This window comes from Physeter macrocephalus, chromosome 6 (assembly GCF_002837175.3).
Source record: "Physeter macrocephalus isolate SW-GA chromosome 6, ASM283717v5, whole genome shotgun sequence".
NCBI classification, from domain to species: domain Eukaryota; kingdom Metazoa; phylum Chordata; class Mammalia; order Artiodactyla; family Physeteridae; genus Physeter; species Physeter macrocephalus.
In genome coordinates, this window is record NC_041219.1 from 71,106,320 (window position 1) to 71,124,669 (window position 18,350).

General features: G+C 35.9%; 1 protein-coding gene across 2 annotated transcripts in view; it reads right to left on the bottom strand.

The window, feature by feature from the left end:
• SOX5 (SRY-box transcription factor 5) overlaps positions 1-18,350 on the bottom strand; it is a 1,009,763-nt gene that overhangs the window by 223,258 nt on the left and 768,155 nt on the right. For both annotated transcript variants that reach the window (XM_055085506.1, XM_055085507.1), the window contains one exon: positions 3,172-3,258. In XM_055085506.1, the coding sequence (XP_054941481.1) occupies positions 3,172-3,258 (87 nt within the window). The remainder of the gene's footprint in view (positions 1-3,171; positions 3,259-18,350) is intronic.

Here is an 18,350-nt window from a genome sequence, read left to right on the forward strand (position 1 = left end):
ATGGAATTTCATGCTAGCCGAAACAATGTGTGATGCTACTGGCTGCCAACTGGAGTGCAGGCACTGTTTTTTCCCTCCTCAGTAACTATGAGGCTATAAAATGTATTTCTTCATCTTTCACACGACCATTACTCAGTGCTTCTGCTATAGATAAGGGCAAAGAAACCCCTGTAAACTGGCCAATTATACTATACAGCTGATTAGAGAAGAAGAAATAAATTATTTCTGTAGTCATCTAATCAGTTTATAATATATATTGACTGTTTGCTATCGGTAGACCTTTTTAGTCAAACTCTTTTGTTCTGGAAAACTGAATCCAGTGTACTTTTGTGTGTGTTTTTTTAGAGAATTGTTTCTAATGTAACTTGAAAACCTAATTACTTCACATTTCCAAAGTACCAGACCATAAAATGGTCTAAATTCTAATCTAACATGAAAAATAATTTTATGCTTTCAGAAATGGGTGACCTTTCCTAACTCACACTGTTTCTTGAAAAATGAGATTGACTTTAAGTGGGTATGACAACTCTTTATTGACAGCTAAACTATCCAGACCAAATGCTATTTATTTCTCCTCTTTTTAAAAGTTTATCATTTTCACTTTTTAAATAGTAATAGTAAGAAACACTTCTTTGAATTTTGCCAAGCTCTAAGTTTAATCTTTGTCCAAATGAGCTGAAAGTAATTCACTCACAGCAACTTGAAGCCAGCACTTAGGAACTGAGCTCTGCCCTCACTTGGCTGTGGTCTTAGATATTCAAGAATGGACACACACACACACACACACACACACACACACACGCATTCATTCACTCACTCATGTTTCCTGGAACTAATTAAAAGTTAAGTGAAAAAAAAAAAAAAAAAAAAAAAAAAGCTAAAAAGGGCTTCCTTGGTGGCGCAGTGGTTGCGCGTCCGCCTGCCAATGCAGGGGAACCGGGTTCGCGCCCCGGTCTGGGAGGATCCCACATGCCGCGGAGCGGCTGGGCCCGTGAGCCATGGCCGCTGAGCCTGCGCGTTCGGAGCCCGTTCGGAGCCTGTGTTCCGCAACGGGAGAGGCCACAACAGAGGGAGGCCCGCGTACCACAAAAAAAAAAAAAAAAAAAAAAGTTAAGTGGAAACTGACCAGTGTAAATGGAGGAGAAGAGTTTCAATCCACAAGAAGACCCGGTAAATACTGTAAAGGCTGTAAACATCCTAATATATACAAAGGTTCTACTCAGATACATTGCTCTGAATTATCAGTAATAAATTATCTAATAATTGAATAAGTTCATATTTTCAGATTTAAAAAAAGGTAATGCTTATCCTTCCCTACCCTGACTGAAAACAGTCTATGCATACATGAGACTTACACCTTTATCTGCCTCATAAAAAATAGAGGCCAAACAGCTAGGCTATTGTTCTTGACTAACTTCGTCTGAGGTGGTATGAAAACCACATTCCTGGGCAGCACATAATCATAGGGTCTGACCCCCCCAAGAACCATTAAGTCAAATTCATTTCCCCCCAGAGGGCAACACGCTATTGTATCCTGTCCACTTTGGAGCCACCTATGAACAATGGATAGTAATTGCAACTGTCACGGGCAGTCAGTAGGAAAAGTAACCCAGCGCTTTTTTCCTCCAGTTTTCTGCCAAACCTGATCCGAGCACCTAATAACCATGCCCCCCAAACAGAAGAAAGACCTACAGTTGCTTTTAAAATGCATCAGAAAACAGCTTTTTGAACAGAACCAGAGGACAATAACTAAACTTGTGCTCTGAATGTGAAGCTTAAAAACCTCAAAATTAAAGACAGAAACTTCTTTTGTGACTGTACTGCAGCTTCCTGAACTAACCCCACAGGCAAGCCTGAAAGGACAGCTGAGCTTCTTTCCTCTAAGCTTATCATCACTGCTGTTGCTGCTTTTAAGTTAGACTTGTGAGGAAAAGGAGGGAGGGAAAAATGTTTGTCCTCCAATGGAACGAGATCACAAGGCTTGGAACAGGCGGTCTTCTCTGCTCTGCTCTCAGTTATTACCCAGGTCACAGGAGAATAAAGAACCTTGGAGAATAATACATCCTGCATCTCAGGTGCAAATGGGTTAAAATCCAACAAAATAGAGGACTTGCTGCCTCAGAAAATGAAACTTTTCTGTTCTGTTTAAACTTTGTCCTCAAGCTCTTTAAGGGATATTAATTATTACTTGTTTGAATTTCATTCCATTATAGGTTCTGGTTACTTAATTTACTGATTAGCAGGAATTCATTCTCTCACAACCCATTCACACCTAATCATAGCCTGAATATATGTAAGCTCCAAATATATGGATGAGAAGTGAGATACTCAATCAAACGTTTTATGGAAGTTTCCCAAACAGAGATATTGACATCACGTAAGTCAAACATTTGAGAAGACTGATTTGTGCTTTGCCCTTCTCCAGGATGCTCTGATGTAGTAAAGCCTTAAGAGAGATGATTGCCTCTCAGTGGGAGAACACGTGCACGTACACACATATGCAAAAAAGTTATTTACACATATATTTCTACATGTATATCAATATAAATCTGGTGATATTTAAAATATATATTCAGCCTCTATCAAAAATATACAGAGTAATAGATAACAAAATATATTAATATTAATAAGTAGTTTTGCCTTAAAATTAATCCTTTAGAACTCAGATTCAAAAGTGTCCTATTGGCAACAAATAGAAAACCATAGATTGCCTGCTATGCTCTGAGAAAACACACTTTTTAATTGATTGAAAGCATCACTTGATTTTATTTTTATATGAGGAATTAAACCTTCTCCCTTTGTCATTCCTGGTTTTAAGTGGAGATTACGTATATTCATACTTCTAATATGTAGAATGTATAAAATCATCTCATACAGTTTTTAACCCTGCTGTACATACATTTGTACTTATAAAGTAAGTCATTGAAAATTTTAAAAAAAGATGAAAATCAAAGACTGTTAAAGATATAGTGGGGTTATTCTGTTAAAAAAACATACTATTATAAGGCATAGAGAGAAAATAAGAACCATTGTACATCCCTTTTCAAGCTAGAAAGAAGAAACACCAAAGACAGAGTGCATGGGGGCAGAAATACTTTATCACCACTAATATTTCTAAATATCAGATTCATTTCGGTACATTTTAGATCAAAATAATTGCAAACATATTACCTTTTATTTCACCGAAGTTCCCTGATCCCATCGCAAGAAGCTTGTCTTTCCAGTCCTTTGATAGTAGCTTTTCAATACTGGGGGTTTCTAAGTAAAGAAAAAAAAAAAAAAAACAGGTAAGCAAATCAATGTGACTACCTTTATAACGAAGCTCATTAAAAGTCTATCTGCTAAAAATAAGGCCATCCCTACCCTGGTCCCAGTTCATAATGACTTCATCAACAAACTGATAACAGGGGAGGAAAAAAAGAATGTGTTTTGTCACCTGCTGTTTCAAAATCATTAGCTTTTTCCTCTTGTGGAACAAAGCCGTACTAATTCTTTATGACAATGGGTACATATAAACCTGCAGTTCATTGTTTTCCAATTTGGTGAACAAATTCCTGCTATAATGGATGCTTGTCAATTTCAGGGTGTTAGTCTGCAGTCAAAAAATAATTATGTTGATAAAATGCAGAGTAAAAAAAAGGCAAAGAATTAGCTCTTAAATCTGCTACATGTAATTATGTCCCTCTGTGTGTTTACAATTACATCCACTTCGTAATATGTGTTTAACATCGTGTGGTGGTTAGCACACTGTGGAAAGATTTGCCAGTACCATGAACATATAAAAAAGAGTTGGTGTAAAAGAAGCTTTACAAAGATTGCAGAATCTAGACAAGTAAGTAATGCCTATAATGGAAACTTATTATTTGCTTATTTCAGATTTGTATCACACTCTTTTAAAATGCCCTGTATTAAGACAGGACACACAGATTTTAGAGAGCAGGGTTATGTGGTAGTCTGACATTTGTTTCCATATGTCACATGGTTTTGATCTCTCCTTTTGTGTTGAATTTTAATGTATAAGTAAATATAAATGCTAATAAAACTCCGAAACATTAAACTCAGCTCCAAATAATGTAATTGTATATTCTTGTCAGCATTTAGATGGGTACACAATTACAATGGCTTTCAATCCCACGATTAGCACTGCATTCAGTTAGAAAATGGTGTGTACTAAAAGATAAGTGTCCCAGTATGCTCCATCTAAATAACAATACCCACACTTATTATCTAGATCGAAGACACACACTGCCATTCTCCACATTGGTGTTTATGCGTATTTGTGTTTGTTCAGACATTTGTTTACCCCCTACTAGGAGCATAAAGGGAGTACATGTTAACTTATCAAAGGGACCGTCTGGCCTAGAGACCCTAAGATTATTAGAAACGCGTTAATTTTCCCCACAATGAAATGCATTTTAAAGCGTCTTCAGCGTCATCTTGGCTAATGCTATCTACTTTTCTCAGGCCCTCATCTTAAAGACATCAGCTATCAGAGTCACAAAGCCTGTGTGGAGTTTTCAACCAATGGGAGGTGAAATTTTCTTTGGAAAAACTGTGGCAGCATGGATTGCTTCTTTTTCAGATGTCAAAAACTTGGGGAAAATAAAATAGTGAAAAGCTCTGAATGATTACTTCTTCACATAGCCTGTATGTATAGTGTGTACACACACACACACACACACACACACACACACACACCCCACAACTACTGTGTGCACATTTACATGGAATGTGTGAAATGTTTTCTTTTCTTTGTAACAAAATATATCTTTCTATTTTTTCACATTTAAGGAAAAAAGATCCTAAAGATTTTACTTTTTCTTAAAATATCCCTATTTCTATACCACATTGTTTTGAAAATGGTAATGACAATTCTGAGTAATAAAATGCATTAAATCTCTTCTTACTGTAATCAATATTTCTGTTCACTGAGGCTTTAAAAGTAACTTTAAAATACTTCTGCAGGGATAGCCAATGTTTCTACAGTTGCAGTAAACACTTGGTGAGTGAAATCATTTTTTAAACCTTATCGGAGTAGGTCAAACAAATACCACTGTTTCTTTTTTCCAGCACTCTACAAAAATTCTTGAGTAGCATGTAAACAGGGTCCAACCAATATGGTATTTGCAGTAGAGTACCGTCAGTCATTAAAAGCTAACAAACCTTGCAAAGCAGGAATGCAGCAATAGAAATCCATTGTGCACTAACAATAGGCCCCTGAACCTCCCGGCACCAAAAGCAGACCATTTTACTTTTAAGGCTATTGTCTGCAAAGTCCATGACAAAGCTTTTCCCCTGCAGCTAGACAAAATATTCACTGTAGTGTGCTCATAAAGAAACAGAAGTCTTCTGTCTAAGTTGCAGAGTTAAAGAAACAGCCGCCAGATTTCTGAAACCTGCACAACATTCCTGGCCTCTTTATTAACTTGCATAAAGATAGGAGGTTCTCATACAAAGCCAGTTTTTTCAAGTACCTGACTTTTAACATACACTGCAGAAAAAAATGAATAACTTCTTTAAGACCAAGTAATTTGCAAGATGTAAAATCAGAAATATATCTAACTCAGGGTTGTCATGCCTGTGGATGAATAAAGACAATAAAACTTGCAATTTGGATGAGGTATATACTTTAAACTCAGATTCAATAAACGTTTATTGAACAGCCTGTGTGCCAGGAACTATGCTAGATGCTTTTACCTGTATTCTCTCATTAAATCAAAGCAAAAATCTGAAGACTCAGATTGTGTTATTATAGCCATCCTTCAGGTTAAGAAAAAAGCCAAAGGAAGAAAAGGATCTGTTTGAGGTTTCACCATATGTCATGGGCAGAGCTGAGTCTTGGATTAAGGTTTTTTTTTTTTCCCTACAAATTCCTAAGTCTCTTGTTGATGATGATAATGATAGCTGTCATGTTGAGGGTTAAGTGAGAAACAGTGTACCAGGTCCTTTACATGTGGTATCTCAAACGTCTCATAATAATCTCCTGAATTAGATATTGGTACGTCTGTTTCACCATTAAGAAACCAAAGCTTTGAGAAATATCGTGACTTGCCCAATACGGAGCTAAATTCAACTTACTGGATCCCAAAGCCTTTGCTCTTTTTAGTACACACACATTACTGCATTTCACCTGCAAAACAGCCATGAACAGTCAGAAAAACTATTGTTATTAACTCCAGTGGATGGACGAAGTAAACATTTGAAAGGATAAATTGAATATCCCAGGGTAACATGTACCTATGGGCAGCATGATGAGATTAAAAGCCAAGATTCCTTACAATTTTCAATATGTTCAGGATGTAGTCCCACTATATGACTTTGAACTTTAGAATTTTGGATGATTTAAGGAAAACCTATGACCATATAGCAGATATATGCATTGAAATGAAAATGTATTCATAAGGTGGAAGGACTATTGGGCTATAAGTCAAACAATATGGATTCTCACCAGGACTTTAACACTATCTAGCTCAGGGGGACCAAAAGCATATCTTTTCACCTACTTCACCTCTCTGTCTGAATTACTGTAAAACAAAGAGCTTTCAGCAAATCCATGTTCAATATTCTACAACTGCTACTGTTTGAATTTATTTCCACTGGTAGTTCATGAAGAAGTGGTATGAAATGATCTCACAATAACGATCACAATAAATGGACATGTACCAATGACTGAATTTCTCTGAAAATGGTAAAGATCCCATAGAATATAAATGATTAAAACCATGAAAGATCAAATGGCAAAATCTCAACATTTATAATATACCTGTTCATTAATGTGTGAATATGATTAAAGTGAAATCTGACACAATTATGTAACTGCTACTTCAGTGCTTATGGAGCAAAAGAGACAGTAGTTATCTATTAAATATTCCACTTTCTAAGATGTGATTTAAACAAAAATACATGTAGAATTGTATTTTAAACTGTGAGTATGGTATGTTTCTGGACAAACAGTTATTCCCAAATGTTCAAATTCTGGATTATCCATTATTTTCATGTTAAGATGTGTCATAGTTTTACTTTAAACACTTTAAAGAGTCTCCTGAGATTTACTTCTCCCAAGCATTGGAGTATCATGATTACCATTAAAATTAAAGCTAGAGCTCTCTATATTAAAATCAGCATGACAGAAAATAATAGTTATTATTATTTGCATGGCATTTCAGTTTACAGAATGCTGTCAGATACAATAATTTGTCAATGTTGTATATTATCATTATATCCATTTTGCAGATGAGAAAACTAATAAGGCTCAGAAAGAAAACCAAGGCCCAGCATCATCTAGCCAGAAAGTAGAACAGATGGAATACAAAACCACAGCCTCTTAATTAGAGAATCTGTCTCTTTAGGGGTAAGGTAAATGCATATATATTTTTAAAGAGAAAATAAAATAAATATTAAGAAATAAGCTGTAAGATAAATTAGAGAGAAATGAAAGCTATCCTTATCAGTCAATCCATTAACAGTAAGATGACTCTAACTGGATTACTTCTGTCTCTTTCTGCCATCAGAACCCTTCTGATATGTTTGCTTGCTTTTCCCTTCTCACCCTTGCCTCTTTTACTCACATATGGTTCTTCACATCAATGCCTGTGGCAATCCCCACCGGTGAATGGGCCCCCCTAACCGCGCCAGCCACTGTTACGACAGCATCCTGCCTCTTGAGGGCCTGCTCATTCCCTATAACTCTCACTCCTTTTTCCCTTCGGTGCCGAACACCCTTAAGACTGACTCCCTCATCTGGAACAATGAGACCCAACCCAGAGACTCATGCCAACATATTGTAATTCTCCAACAACCTCCCAGTGCCAAGAATTAAACCACATTCGCTCCAGTGCAGTAGCTTTACACACAAGCTCAGGTTTTTGCTTTGTGTTTATGTAGGGGTTTTTTCCCTTAATCTCCCTTGAGCTGCAGTGGCAGAGCTCATTGAAAAAATCGAACAAGCAAAAAATATGTACGTATAATATGTGACTTCTTAAACAAAGTCCCAGGAGTTAGGTCATACCAAATCTACCACTGTTTATACTTTAATTTTGTGGCTTAAACTAAGCTGTGTTATTCCTGACATGTGATAGGGTGCACATTTAGGGATGAAAGTTGTCTTTTGGAAGGAACAACAATATGGCTGAACGTCAAAAATACACTATACTAATACCTCCTTCAAAGTCAAGAAGTAAAAGCATATGTCGAGTATTCATATCATAGAATCAGCATTTTAAACCTGGAAGGAGCTTTAGATAACATTTAGATAAGCATTCCACAAAACAAATTTACTAAAACATACACTGGACATAAATTTATGTTGGTTGGTTTACTTGTAACCAACCAACATAAATTGCTTGGTTACAAGTAAAACTAAAGCAAACAAATAAAATAAGCATTCCACTGTCATGTAAATCTAATTAACATTAAACAAATTTACATTTCTTTTTTTTACAAGATTTAGATCACTTTATGTGTTAACAAGACTGTCAATCTTTAAGTGAGTTATGGATTATATAGTATTACTTAAATATTTGACCAAGGAAACTAGTGTTGGGAGATAACTGTTTTTTGCTCAATACAAGTTGGGTAATGACTAGTCTAGACCAAACTCTTCATTTTACAGACTGAAAATCTAACTTAAGCTTAAAACTTGCCTAAGATAATAAATCTAATTAATGATGAAGGCAGCACTTGAAGCCTAACTCCTAGTTTAGTGCTCTTTTCCATATACCACACACCACAATAAGTTCTTTTAATGAAGAGTCAAACTTTTCAAAAATAAAATGTTAGTCCAGTTTTATTCACCTCATCTAGTTTTAGACAATAATTAGATGATAGGTGGTCTGGGTGGTGAACATCTGTTAGAATTAGGTACTGTTAATTCAATATTCTCCCCTTGGAAGCTTCTACTTGATGGCTCCCATGAAAATATAGAATAGTTAGTTACAAATGTTAGTTAGTACATTTGGCTAACTATAGTTTTCTTCAAAAAACTAATTACAGTCTTGCTATTTAGTTATTCAATTACTGATAATAAGATTATTTTTGAGGGGAAGGTTGGGCTAAATCTGGAAATCATATACCAGTAAGAGTTCAATTCATGTTGACAATAGCTGCATGTCTAGACAACATTTGGGGGCAAATATCAAACAATGCAATGTTAGTAATATAAAAACTTCTACATATCTGGAGAGTATCGGGGCACTGAAGAGCAGAAGCCCTTGTAATAGTCTCATTAGCCAAGGACTACAGCTAGTCCGCTACTGGAAATATCAAGTTCTTCTAGGAAATGTTAAAAAATAACACACACCACAACACACAATAGAAATACATCTGAAATTCCAAAGCATTAGGATTTCAGTAAGCCTCATTTTATATGTAATCATCCTGAAGTGAATTAAGCTCTAGAAATACTTTACTTTCAGTAGTGCCAAAATATTTCTTTGTTTCCACTTGAAATTTAATAAGAGCTTGGTTAAGAGAAAAAAAAAATTCTTTGGCCTGCTGACTAAAGTTTTGAAATTTTTAATGTGCAACCAGTTTTTGGAATATTGCAATATCTAAATCATTACCCACAGGCTTAAATCTTCTCGACGTACAGGCTATAACTGTTAACACACCTGTTCAATTATATCCAATCTTATACCATATTTTAGAAGAATATTTTTTCATTACATGATTAAATATACCATAATCAATATGCTATAACTGTACATATCAATAAACTTGGGTTTTCTCCTCAAAAGATGGCTCTATATTTACTACACAAAATATCCATTAAGAGACAGACTTATGAAACTCTCCTAGTTTTATCCACTCCATCACTCGCAAAGCAAGTGCATTTCCTTGCATAGACTAAAACACTCTTGTTTTTTTTCTTGTTTTAAATATTAGATCCCAGAAAAAAGTAACATAAGTAATTTGAGGGCAGCATTTTTTTTTTTTTTGCGGTACGTGGGCCTCTCACTGTTGTGGCCTCTCCTGTTGTGGAGCACAGGCTCCGGACGTGCAGGCTCAGCGGCCATGGCTCACGGGCCCAGCCGCTGGCAGCATGTGGGATCTTCCCGGACCGGGGCATGAACCCACGTCCCCTGAATCGACAGGCGGACTCCCAACCACTGCGCCACCAGGGAAGCCCCGAGGGCAGCATTTCAAAAAGGAATTGCAAAGAGTTTTTTTCTCATGTACAAAATCTCTGTTTTGCTATTAAATGTAAAAAGAAACTTAATGTCATACAACATGACTCCATCACTTACTATGCCTAATTTTGTGACCTTTGGCAAGTAATGTAACCTCTCTATGCTTCAATTTACTCATCTATAAAAGGGGATAATAACTATACTTATACTATTGTCAAAAGAATTAAATGAAATAATTTATGTAAAGTGCTTAAGACAGTGCTGGGCACACAGTAACATTTAAAAAGGTTGACTAACATTACAACTACAACTTAGTGTACAGCAACCCAAGAGATCTATGTTAAAATCCAAATGAAAAAAATATATACATATGCTTCATTTTGCCCATCACTAAAACTACCTAGAAAACAAAAGCCGCATCAAAGGGTAATAGTTCTACCTCTACACATTTTTATGAAAATGATTCATAACCCTTAGTTTCACTGGTTTATCTGTCATTCCTATGAATTTTTCAGTTCATAAAAACGGAAAAATGAATTTTTCAGTTCAGTTTCGGTTCATGTCAATAAAGATGACATTGAAAAAGCTGTAGTAGTAAGAGGGACAAAGACTATTGTCACTTCCATTAGGTTAATATATGAATTGTCCCAAAACAGCACAGAAATACAAAAATACTCAACTAATCTTTGCCTGAGTTTCTTTTTTGACAGTTTTTCTAACTTTCCAAGGGTTCCGTTAGGTCCTCAACAACGGCTAAAGCTTTTAGGCCAGTGCTGTTGACAAGTGAAAGGGAACAACAAATGGCTTTGTAGTGCTCTTTTCCCAGGGTCACTCAACCAGCGGTAATACTTATTATTTTTATTTATTAGCACTGTAGCCCTGTCCTCTATCATGGCTAACTCACCCCAACCCCCAAGACAGGAAAAGCATTTTAATTTTTAATAAAAATGGGAGAGGGTGGCACTCCTGTGTAAGGCTCTTTCAGTAAAGTGCACACAGAGCTAATGAATATTGTCCATCTTTATCCAAATGTTGTCAGCAAAGTGTGAGTGGTGAAATGTGTATTAGGTTCTAGCCATTAGTCACAATTAGAGGGGTGAGAGTGGAGAGTAGGAGGAATCAAAAAGGTTACTAAGGCAAGAGGGGTACAATAGGAAAGCAAAGGCAACTTGACAGAAAATTGGGAGGAAGGTGTTCATGATGGTATCAATTAATAGTCAATTTATAACAGTTAAAATATTTCCAATAAAAGATTCTCAAGACTATTTCACCCAGCAAATAGCCAACTTTCTCCGAGACCAACTGCAATACATCTGTTATTTTCCATATGTTTTATTTGAAATAGTATTTCTCACCTGCATATATGTGAGGTAGAAGAAGAAAGAAAAATAGAAGACAAGTCATAAGAACTAAATTATAGCAAGTGGTATATGAGAATCAGGAATATTTAAGACAAATGAAGTCTTAATTTCAGGAGACAAATTTATAAACAAACAGGAAAAGTTTAAGATAGCTTAACCATATCACAGTTTAGTAAAGACACATAGATCTAAGCATATTATATATACCTACTGATATATTTAAGAAAAGAATTACCTAAATATGTATTTGAATTATAAATGAAGCAATTATCCTACTGTAAGATTGTATTCAGATAATCATCCATTTAATTAGATATCTAGACTATGCTGAAAACAAAAATTAATGATCATATTTGTAGAATTTTGTGGTTGTTTATAATTGGGAAGGTGGGTGGTAGAGATGATAAAGGAGATACAAAAAATATAGAAATAGAAAACCACTTAACATACATTAGAATGAGAATTCCAATACTTTAAAAATATGACAGAATGTTTTACCACTGGAAGTGAGAATTAAGGCACATACAGCCTGATGCTAAACCACTACACATCCTGAATCTTCTCTATCACAACATATGTGAAAACAAATCACAATCTCAGCTTGGCAGATGCCTGAAAAGATATGAACAATAAAAACTGACATGATTCATATGATAAATCAGAAATTGTGATATTCAGGTAGTCGAACAGTTGAGCTGAAAAGCTACTTATAACTCAAATTATGTTTTTATGTTCTAATATAGAACATCAGATTTTAAAATTAAGAAAAACTCCTTTGATTTCCTTAAAAACATATATCTAAATTTGCACACAGCCTTCTCAACCAAAGTAGTCCATCTGCCTTAACAACTTGTTATATTTGGTCTCTCATAACCTTTCATGGATTTTGGATTGTGTCATTTTTAGAGAAATTTTAGATGAGAAAATACAATAGTTTTATTTTCAAAATGGCATTTAATGTTCGCAAGCTTAGATATAATCTAATCAACAATGAAACAAAGTTCTGTAAGGTAAGACTTGCTGTGAACCCCCAATATACAAAACAGCAAAAAAATCAACGTGTAAGAAGCATTTTCATTTAAAAAGAAACAAGTGGAGGAGACCTTCAAGATGGCAGAGGAGTAAGATGTGGAGATCACCTTCCTCCCCACAAATACATCAGAAATACATCTACATGTGGAACAACTCCTACAGAACACCTACTGAACGCTGGCAGAACACCTCAGACTTCCCAAAAGGTGGTATATGAGAATCAGGAATATTTAAGACAAATGAAGTCTTAATTTCAGGAGACAAATTTATAAACAAACAGGAAAAGTTTAAGATAGCTTAACCATATCACAGTTTAGTAAAGACACATAGATCTAAGCATATTATATATACCTACTGATATATTTAAGAAAAGAATTACCTAAATATGTATTTGAATTATAAATGAAGCAATTATCCTACTGTAAGATTGTATTCAGATAATCATCCATTTAATTAGATATCTAGACTATGCTGAAAACAAAAATTAATGATCATATTTGTAGAATTTTGTGGTTGTTTATAATTGGGAAGGTGGGTGGTAGAGATGATAAAGGAGATACAAAAAATATAGAAATAGAAAACCACTTAACATACATTAGAATGAGAATTCCAATACTTTAAAAATATGACAGAATGTTTTACCACTGGAAGTGAGAATTAAGGCACATACAGCCTGATGCTAAACCACTACACATCCTGAATCTTCTCTATCACAACATATGTGAAAACAAATCACAATCTCAGCTTGGCAGATGCCTGAAAAGATATGAACAATAAAAACTGACATGATTCATATGATAAATCAGAAATTGTGATATTCAGGTAGTCGAACAGTTGAGCTGAAAAGCTACTTATAACTCAAATTATGTTTTTATGTTCTAATATAGAACATCAGATTTTAAAATTAAGAAAAACTCCTTTGATTTCCTTAAAAACATATATCTAAATTTGCACACAGCCTTCTCAACCAAAGTAGTCCATCTGCCTTAACAACTTGTTATATTTGGTCTCTCATAACCTTTCATGGATTTTGGATTGTGTCATTTTTAGAGAAATTTTAGATGAGAAAATACAATAGTTTTATTTTCAAAATGGCATTTAATGTTCGCAAGCTTAGATATAATCTAATCAACAATGAAACAAAGTTCTGTAAGGTAAGACTTGCTGTGAACCCCCAATATACAAAACAGCAAAAAAATCAACGTGTAAGAAGCATTTTCATTTAAAAAGAAACAAGTGGAGGAGACCTTCAAGATGGCAGAGGAGTAAGATGTGGAGATCACCTTCCTCCCCACAAATACATCAGAAATACATCTACATGTGGAACAACTCCTACAGAACACCTACTGAACGCTGGCAGAACACCTCAGACTTCCCAACAGCCAGGTGGCTGACAGGGTCTTGGTGAGCCGGCCGGGTGTCAGGCCTGTGCCTCTGAGGTGGGAGAGCCGAGTTCAGGACATTGGTCCAGCAGAGACCTCCCAGCTCCATGTAATATCAAATGGCAAAAGCTCTCCCAGAGATCTCCATCTCAACACTAAGACCCAGCTCCAATCAACGACCAGCAGGCTATAGTGATGGACATCTTATGCCAAACAACTAGCAGGACAGGAACACAACCCCACCCATTAGCAGAGAGGCTGCATAAAATCATAATAAGGTCACAGACACCCCAAAACACACCACCGGACGCAGTCCTCCCCACCAGAAAGACAAGATCAAGCCTCATCCACCAGAACACAGGCATCAGTCGCCTCCAGCAGGAAGCCTACAAAACCCACTGAACCAACCTTAGCCACTGGGGGCAGACACCAAAAACAACGGGAACTAAGAACCTGCAGCTTGTGAAAAGGAGACCCCAAACACAGTAAGTTAAGCAAAATGAGAAGACAGAGAAACATACAGCTGATGAAGGAGCAAGGTAAAAATCCACCAGACCAAACAAATGGAGAGGAAATAGGGAGTCTACCTGAAAAAGAATTCAGAGCAATGACAGTAAAGATGATCCCAAATCTTGGAAATAGAACGGAGAAAATACAAGAAACGTTTAACAAGGACCTAGAAGAACTAAAGAGCAGACAAACAGTGATGAACAACACAATAAATGAAATTAAAAATTCTCTAGAAGGAATCAATAGCACAATAACTGGGGCAGAAGAACGGATAAGTGTCCTCAAAGGTAAAATAGTGGAAATAACTACCACAGAGTGGAACAAAGAAAAAAGAATGAAAAGAATTGAGGACAGTCCCAGAGACCTCTGGGAAAACATTAAATGCACCAACATTCGAATTACAGGGGTCTCAGAAGAAGAAGAGAAAAAGAAGGGGACTGAGAAAATATTTCAAGAGATTTTAGTTGAAAACTTCCCTAATATGCGAAAGGAAATAGTCAAGTCCAGGAAGCGTAGAGAGTCAAATACAGGATAAATCCAAGGAGAAACATGCCAAGACACATATTAATCAAACTATCAAAAATTACATACAAAGAAAACACTTTAAAAGCAGCAAGGGAAAAACAACAAATAATGTACAAGGGAATCCCCATAAGGTTAACAGCTGATCTTTCAGCAGAAACTCTGCAAGCCAGAAGGGAGTGGCAGGACATATTTAAAGCGATGAAAAGGAAAAACCTAAAACCAAGATTATTCTACCCAGCAAGGATGTCACTCAGATTTGATGGAGAAATTGAAACCTTTACAGACAAGCAAAAGCTAAGAGAATTCAGCACCATCATACCAGCTCTACAACAAATGCTGAAGGAACTTCTCTAGGCAGGAAACACAAGAGAAGGAAAAGACCTACAATAACAAACCCAAAACAATTAAGAAAATGGTAATAGGAACATACATATGGATAGCTACCTTAAATGTAAATAGATTAAATGCTCCAACCAAAAGACATAGACAGGCTGAAGGGACACAAGAACGAGACCCATATATATGCTGTCTACAAGAGACCCACTTCAGACCGAGGGACACATACAGACTGAAAGTGAGGGGGATGGAAAAAGATATTCCATGCAGATGGAAATCAAAAGAAAGCTGGAGTAGCAATTCTCATATCAGACAATGTAGACTTTAAAATAAAGACTATTAACAAGAGACAAAGAAGGACACTACATAATGATCAAGGGATCGATCAAGAAGAAAATATAACAATTGCAAATATTTATGCACCCAACATAGAAGCCCCTCAATACATAAGGCAAATGCTAACAGCCATAAAAGGGGAAATTGACAGTAACACAATCATAGTAGGGAACTTTAACACCCCACTTTCACCAATGGACAGATCATCCAAAATGAAAATAAATAAGGAAACACAAGCTTAAAATGATACATTAAACAAGATGGACTTAATTGATATTTATAGGACATTCCACCCAAAAACAACAGAGTACACTTTCTTCTCAAGTGCTCATGGAACATTCTCCAGCATAGATCATATCTTAGGTCACAAATCAAGCCTGGGTAAACTTAAGAAAATTGAAATCGTATCAAGTATCTTTTCCGACCGCAACACTATGTGACTGGATATCAATTACAAGAAAAAAAATCTGTAAAACATACAAACACATGGAGGCCAAACAATACATTACTAAATAAGCAAGAGATCACTGAAGAAATCAAAGAGGAAATCAAAAAATACCTAGAAACAAATGACAATGAAAACACGGCGACCCAAAACTTATGGGATGCAGCAAAAGCACTTCTAAGAGGGAAGTTTATAGCAATACAATCCTACCTCAAGAAACAAGAAACATCTCAAATAAACCACCTAACTTTACACCTAAAGCAATTAGAGAAAGAAGAGCAAAGAAACCCCAAAGTTAGCAGAAGGAAAGAAATCATGAAGATCAGATCATAAATAAATGAAAAGGAAATGAAGGAAACGATAGGAAGGATCAATAAAACTAAAAGCTGGTTCTTTGAGAAGATAAACAAAATTGATAAACCATTAGCCAGACTTATCAAGAAAAAAAGGGAGAAGACTCAAATCAATAGAATTAGAAATGAAAGAGTAGAAGTAACAGCTGACACTGCAGAAATACAAAGGCTCACGAGAGATTACTACAAGCAACTATATGCCAATAAAATGGACAACCTGGAAGAAATGGACAAATTCTTAGAGAAGCACAACCTTCTGAGACTGAATCAGGAAGAAATAGAAAATATGAACAGACCAATCACAAGCACTGAAATTGAGACTGTGATGAAAAATCTTCCAAAAAACAAAAGCCCAGAACCAGATGGCTTCACAGGCGAATTCTATCAAACATTTAGAGAAGAGCTAACACCTATCCTTCTGAAAACCTTCCAAAATATAGCAGAGGGAGGAACACTCCCAAACTCATTCTACAAGGCCACCATCATCCTGATACCAAAAGCAGACAAAGATGTTACAAAGAAAGAAAACTACAGGCCAATATCACTGATGAACATAGAACAAAAATCCTCAACAAAATACTAGCAAACAGAGTCCAACAGCACATTAAAAGGATCATACACCATGATCAAGTGGGATTTATCCCAGGAATGCAAGGATTGTTCAAGATACACAAGTCAATCAAATTGATACACCATATTAACAAACTGAAGAATAAAAAACATGTGATCATTTCAATAGATGCAGAAAAAGCATTTGACAAAATTCAATACCCATTTATGGTAAAAACCCTCCAGAAAGAAGGCACATAGAGGAACTTATCTCAACATAATAAAGCCCATATATGACAAAACCACAGCCAACATCATTCTCAGTGGTGAAAAACTGAAACCATTTCCCCTAAGATCAGGGACAAGACAAGGGTGTCCACTCTCACCACTATTATTCAACATAGTTTTGGAAGTTTTAGCCACAGCAATCAGAGAAGATAAAGAAATAAAAGGATGTCAAATCAGAAAAGTAGTAGTAAAGCTGTCACTCTTTGCAGATGACATGATACTATACATAGAGAATCATAAAGATGCTACCAGAAAACTACTAGAGCTAATCAATGAATTTGGTAAAAGAGCAGGATACAAAATTAATGCACAGAAATCTCTTGCATTCCTATACACTAATGACGAAAAATCTTCAGGAGAAATTAAAGAAACACTCTCATTTCCCACTGCCACAAAACAAATAAAATACCTAGGAATAAACCTACCTAAGGAGACAAAAGACCTGTATGCAGAAAACTATAAGACACTGATGAAAGAAATTAAAGATGATATAAACAGATGGAGAGATATACCATGTTCTTGGATTGGAGGAATCAACATTGTGAAAATGACTATACTACCCAAAGCAATCTGCAGATTCAATGCAATCCCTATCAAACTAGCAATGGCATTTTTCACAGAACTAGAACAAAAAGTTTCACAATTTGTATGGAAACACAAAAGACCCCGAATAGCCAAAGCAATTTGGGGAAAGAAAAACGGAGTTGGAGGAATCAGGCTCCCGGACTTCAGATTATACTACAAAGCTACAGTAATCAAGACAGTATGGTACTGGCACAAAAACAGAACTAAAGATCAATGGAACAGGACAGCAAGTCCAGAGATAAACCCACACACGTATGGTCACCTTATTTTTGATAAAGGAGGGAAGAATATACAGTGGAGAAATGACAGCCTCTTCAATAAGTGGTGCTGGGAAAACTGGACAGCTACATGTAAAAGAATGAAATTTGAACACTCCCTAGCGCCATACATAAAAATAAACTCAAAGTGGATTAAAGACCTAAATGTAAGGCCAGGCACTGTACAACTCTTAGAGGAAAATATAGGCAGAACACTCTATGACATAAATCACAGCAAGATCCTTTTTGACCCACCTCCTAGAG